Source organism: Clarias gariepinus, chromosome 23 (genome assembly GCF_024256425.1).
Source record: "Clarias gariepinus isolate MV-2021 ecotype Netherlands chromosome 23, CGAR_prim_01v2, whole genome shotgun sequence".
NCBI lineage: Eukaryota > Metazoa > Chordata > Actinopteri > Siluriformes > Clariidae > Clarias > Clarias gariepinus.
The window spans coordinates 3,740,070-3,746,069 of record NC_071122.1 but is presented as its reverse complement, the minus strand read 5'-3'; the positions used below and the strand labels follow the sequence as shown (position 1 = coordinate 3,746,069).

Genomic DNA, 6,000 nt, shown 5'->3' with positions numbered 1-6,000 from the left:
ACCTTGAGGCTGGTGGGCTCCAACAGCAGAAGACCCCACCGGGTACCACTCATCTCCACTACAAATAGGAAAAAGAGGCTACAATTTGCACGAGCTCACCAAAATTGGGCAGTTAAAGACTGGAATAATGTCGCCTGGTCTGATGAGTCTCGATTTCTGTTGAGACATTCAAATGGTAGAGTCAGAATTTGGCGTAAACAGAATGAGAACATGGATCCAACATGCCTTGTTACCACTGTGCAGGCTGGTGGTGGTGGTGTAATGGTGTGGGGGATGTTTTCTTGGCACACTTTAGGCCCCTTAGTGCCAATTGGGGATCGTTTAAATGCCACGGGCTACCTGAGCATTGTTTCTCACCATGTCCATCCCTTTATGACCACCATGTACCCATCCTCTGATGACTACTTCCAGCAGGATAATGCACCATGTCACAAAGCTCGAATCATTTCATATTGGTTTCTTGAACATGACAATGAGTTCACTGTACTAAAATGGCCCCCACAGTCACCAGATCTCAACCCAATAGAGCATCTTTGGGATGTGGTGGAACGGGAGCTTCGTGCCCTGGATGTGCATCCCACAAATCTCCATCAACTGCAAGATGCTATCCTATCAATGTGGGCCAACATTTCTAAAGAATGCTTTCAGCACCTTGTTGAATCAATGCCACGTAGAATTAAGGCAGTTCTGAAGGGGTCAAAGGGGGTCAAAGACCGTATTAGTGTGGTGTTCCTAATAATCCTTTAGGTGAGAGTGTGTATATAAATAATTATTATTTATTATTATTTTGTTAAAATATATCTTTCCAAGCCCCAAAATATGCAAATTTGCAAAAATTATTTTAAAATATTATCAGGTGTGAACGAAGTGTTTTGATGTTTGTGTGTTGATGAGAAAGTATATTTGGATAATAAGGTGTTTTTTGCTTTATTTCAGAATGTAGTCTGCCTTGTGGTTTTAGATTATCACACCTTTCACGACTTCTCATGCTTTTCCTTATTTTTTACTAGAAGGGTGACATCAGGTAAATTGGGCCACTTTTTGGTAAATCACTTGGTAAAGCTCCAAAAAAGCACTTAGTGAGACTGTTTTGTGTTTTTATTTTTAATATGGTTTGTTTTTTTAACATGGATATGCTGAATTAATTGAATAAATTATTATTGGTTAGGCGCTATAACTTTTAAAACATCAGTTGTTTTTTTAGCTGAGCAGTGTTCAGGTAAAGTGGGCCACCCCTTCAGGTAAAATGAGCCATTTAAAATGCAAAGGAAACCAGTCATTTCTAATAAAACAAATCAATTAACTTTAATTTGAACTCATTTTAACAAACATAACACATTCAAGTGCTGATCTAATAATTCATGAACTACAACACAGACTATAAAACAACTACGATTAATTCATTAATGAAACATTTTGACAAAACTTTTAGAGACTTTGTAAATGAAACCATCCTCATCAAAGATACCATTCTCTTCAGCACAGCTTTCATGAAACCAGGCAGAACACGGACTGCATTTTACCCCTTCCTCAGTAGCCTTAGGGTCAGTTGGGTCACCATAATGGGTTTTGCCGTCTTTGCAAGTTGATTTGCTTCTCTTGCCCTGCTTTTTTCCTCCTTTTGGTTGCCCAGGTACTTTCTGGGTTGCTTGCATGATTTTTTTGTTTTAATATATTCAATGTGTTGCTCACTTGTGAGGTTATATGTTGGTGGCTTAGCTCTCTTTCTGATGGCCCTCTCCCTTTGCTGCACTGAGATCAAGTCAGAGAATGTGACCGTTCTCACAGACTGAACAGAAAGAAAATAACAAAAAAAATCTTTGTGATTGCAAGAAACAGAATAAATAACTGGTGTACATTTTATATGATTAGGGACTAAATTGTGTGTGTGTGCACACGCGTGCGTGCATGAATGTGCATGTGTATGTTTGCGTGAGCATGCATGTGTTACATGTCATGTAGCCTAAGTTTGAAAGAAGCCTAGTAGCCTATAAAATATCACTTACTGTGGAAGTGGAAGGCTCCTCATCCTGAGAGTGGGTTTATTTCCTGTGGTGTGAACTGATTAAAGAGGTCATTATCTTCTTCCGGTACATCCTCCAACACAACCTCTTCAAACACCTTATCATCTACTGGGAAACAGTACAGTGGTTCCACAGGTTGCGGGGGTGTCAGGGAAGCAGAGGTCTGAGGTCTGGTATTGAGGTTTGGTATGCCAGGCTACTTACCATGCCGCTTTTTGGCGAAGTCTTGATTTTAATTATTGCCCCGCCCACCATAGCAACCCTAAACCAATCAAATCACCTGTTACTTGTCAAGCACAGTTATGACAACAGTTTGAAATGCTTTGCAGTGATTGCAGTGAATTCCAGAGGCGCTGGGCCTCCCAAACCTTAACTGGCCCATTTGACCTGATATCACCCTAGTGTATTTTATGTGCAGGATGTAAAAGTGGCAAAAAAAAAAAACTACAATTGTTGTAAAGTTACAAATGTTGTGATTTATCTTGACAGAAAATGTAACTGGTTAAAAAAATAGGAAATTCTAAAAGCAGAAAGAAAACAGTTTAAAAAGTCATAATCTGGCAACCCTAAATTTTAACACGTGCTGCTCAAACGCATTTTTTGTAGAATTTACAAATGTTGGAGAAAAAAAATCATGTTTGGATAAAACCAATTATTATCACGTTCAATCTCAGTTTTAGTCACATAACGTTTTTACAAACCCAACACATTTAAACCATTAAACCAACACAAATCTGGCAACCTCAGAATATTAACTTGAAGCAGAAGTGGTTGCCAGATCAAGGTACAAATCCCGATCTCAAACTTGAGTGCAGATAGATCGATTATAACTCTATTTTTTTTTTTTTTTAAGGTTATGCCGTGTGATGGAATAACGACAATCTGGCAACCGCGAAACGCCTGATCTGGCAACCCTGTGGCGCGCAGGAGCGCGGAGGAGCGCTGGAGAGGCTCTCAGATGTGTTCCTGCTCTCCTGCAGGCTGGTCGAGGAGAAGCGCGGAGGGAACGCGCGCTGCAGCTCCGTCATGCTGACTGTCTGATGTGTGTATGTGAGTGTGTGTGAGAGTGTGTGAGAGTGAGATCCGAGCAGCCCAGCAGATGATCCCAGTTTCCATCATGCAGTCGGTGGATCTCAGCTGAAAGCTCTGAACGCGTTCCTGTGAGACAGTTCACAGCTCGAGCCTAGAGCTCGAGCCGGATCGCGTCTGAAGCCGGTTTATTACAGGTGTGAACGCAAGCGGGGCGGAGAAGCATGTTGCGCGCGCCAGGGAGCGCAGTGCTTCCCGGATTGCTGCTCTTCTGGAGCTTCTCGCACACTTTGGACCTGATTTCTGCTGCCACGACTGTCGATGGTGAGTAGAGTCTCTCTCTCTCTCTCTCTCTCTCTCTCTCTCCTGTTTTTTTTGGGGTTGGGCATGGTGCGAGGTTTAGTCTCCAGCTGACCTTTTAATAAATGTTCTTGTGCAGGTTTACATGGTCCTGACAGTCTGTGGTCATCTTCTACACTTATGTGCTAGATTCACTTTGTACTGCTTCTCTCTCTCTCTCTCTCTCTCTCTCTCTCTTTCTCTCTCTCTCTCTAAAAAAAACCAAAAACTGACACCAGCAGAACGTCTAGTTCTTAAAAGTACGGTATCTTCTGGAACCCTTGGAGAACTTAACGGTTCTTAAAAAAAAAATTCAGTTTATTAAGAACTTTGATTTTGTGTCAGTGTAGAAAAAAAATCTGTCACTTGCGTATGTGTGTGTGTGTGTGTGTGTGTGTGTGTGTGTGTGTGGATGGGTGGGTTGGTGAATGAGAGAGAGAGAGACAGCGTTCCATGGCTTTCTTTTCTTTATACACTTTGGCAAGATTTACTTTTGATCTCCACAAGCAGGTTCTTCTACGAAAAGGAACAAAACTGTAACCCTTTTCTCAGGTGTTACAGTAGTTGTCTGTAGTGACAGTGTGGTTGTCTTAAGAAGAACATGTTCCTGAAGTGTTCCTTAAGAAGACAATGGGAACTTTAATTTATTACCAGAACTTAAAATGAAAACCTGCCATACGGAATCTTGTAAAACATGAATGGTTCTAAACAAACCCCCAAATAATAAAAATGTCTCGTACCAAAGCAACCAAGCAACCCTTAAAATGTTCATTTGGAACCTGAGAAGGTCTATAAGAAAGTTCTCAGATACACTAGAAATTCTAAAATGTGCTGCTAGGAACCTTCTGGAATGTGAGTGCTTCCTCCAGGGTTGTATGGTTGATTTTGAGTCCTGAAATCTTCGTGATGTTTAAGAGAGAAAGTGGAAAGTGTATATTTTGGATTTGGATGGTGTAGGTTCTTCTACCCAAACATCCAGAGTTGTTGATCCAGACTGTTCCTCCGGAGTGTGTTAATCTCCTATTTTCTTAGCCTGCGTGTTGCTAGCTGGTGGCTATTAGCTTCAGAGGCAATGTTAAAAAAAAAAAAAAAAATTCTTTAGAAAACTATTTTACAAAACTTGCAATTTTTTTAATGTAACATTTTTAAAAACCATTGATATCGCCCTCTTCTGTCTGAAGAGTGAACAGCAAAAAATACAATGAACAGATGATATCTTATGTTTTTCCAAGTAGGGATAACTGCAGGCTGGAGCAATAGGCGTGCCGAAGGGTAGGGGGCGTGTCGAAAGAAACTGGTGGGTGAATGGAGCTTTTGCGTTGGCCAATCAGCGTGCCGAAAGGTAGGCGGCGTGTCGAAAGGTAGGGGGCGTGTCGAAAGCTTTCTCATTGGAGAATGGAGCTTCTGCGTTGGCCAACCAGCGGTAATCCTATTTATATGTAAGTACCTTTAGTTTAGCGTGGAAGAACATGGCGGCGGTAAGGCTTGGTGTGGTTAGTCAATATAAATAAATGTTTTTCTTTGTTTTCGTCATTTAATTGTTCGTTTAATTGTTGTCGACAGACACATATTACTGTGAGACGAAACACAGACAGGTTTTCCCTCGAAGTAAGGGTTGGCAGTTTGTATCGGTGTCCGTTTTGCGCTACAGATGTTTTTAGGCCTCGTGAAATGTTTTAGGCCTCGTCATTTTATTCTGACCGAGAGTTTGAAGGATTCTGTTCCATGGACTGTTACTACAGCATAAATAAATGAATGAATGAGCAGATTGAGTGTACCGGTTGGGTGGAGTACACTCTTTAACCGAGCAGCTCTGCCTCTAAATAAAATGTTCTATTGGCTAAAATTGTGTCTGTTTACTGAATAAGTGCCACTTCAAAGGTTAGTAAACTGTACCCATCCTCCTCTTTATTGTGGTGTTTTATGAACCATATTTGTCCTTATCAGGTAATGTCAAAGTCAACCTTATTGTCAATTCTGCTACATGTACAGTGCATACATATAGAGAATTGAAATTGCGTTTTTCTCAACCCTTGTTACAAATAACACTGAAAAAAAACTTAAATAACACTGAAAAACTTAAATAAACCAAAAAAAAAAAAAAAAAAAAAAAACCTTAAATAACACAAACTTGGAGAACAACAGGGGTAAGATAATTGAGTTACTGTTCTGCAAAAAGGGACAGTTTACAACACAGAAGGCTGATATGGTGAAAAACGGAACAGTGCAATAAGATTAGTGCAAGTGGGCTTATTTTAGTTGATTAAAGTGACATTTTAAAGACATAACAAGAATGTTTTTAGTTTTTATGCACTTTTAGTAAAACTACAGAAAAACAACTGTCAGTTCAAAACATTCTGAATGACTAATTCTGTAAAATTTTTTGGTCTTGTTTAACCAATACAAAGTTAATAGTATTCCAAAAATATTAGAATTAGATTAAAAATGGGTTTAATACGGTTAAGGCTAGAAGGAATACAGCTCGAGCTCTATTGGGCATGCACACATCAATCTAATGTTTTTTCCTCTCACTATACAACAATAAAACTTTTTGTATTACAGAAAGGATTAGTTTTAGACGTGAAAAATTATCCAATAGGTATAACAA

The 6,000-nt window shown here is 39.8% G+C and overlaps 1 protein-coding gene across 3 annotated transcripts in view; it reads left to right on the top strand.

The window, feature by feature from the left end:
• The first annotated feature begins 2,994 nt into the window (after positions 1–2,994).
• lrp1aa (low density lipoprotein receptor-related protein 1Aa) overlaps positions 2,995–6,000 on the top strand; it is a 128,325-nt gene continuing 125,319 nt past the window's right edge. For all 3 annotated transcript variants that reach the window (XM_053484044.1, XM_053484046.1, XM_053484045.1), the window contains exon 1: positions 2,995–3,377. In XM_053484044.1, coding sequence (XP_053340019.1) covers positions 3,278–3,377 — 100 coding nt within the window. In that variant the 5' untranslated portion in view covers positions 2,995–3,277. The remainder of the gene's footprint in view (positions 3,378–6,000) is intronic.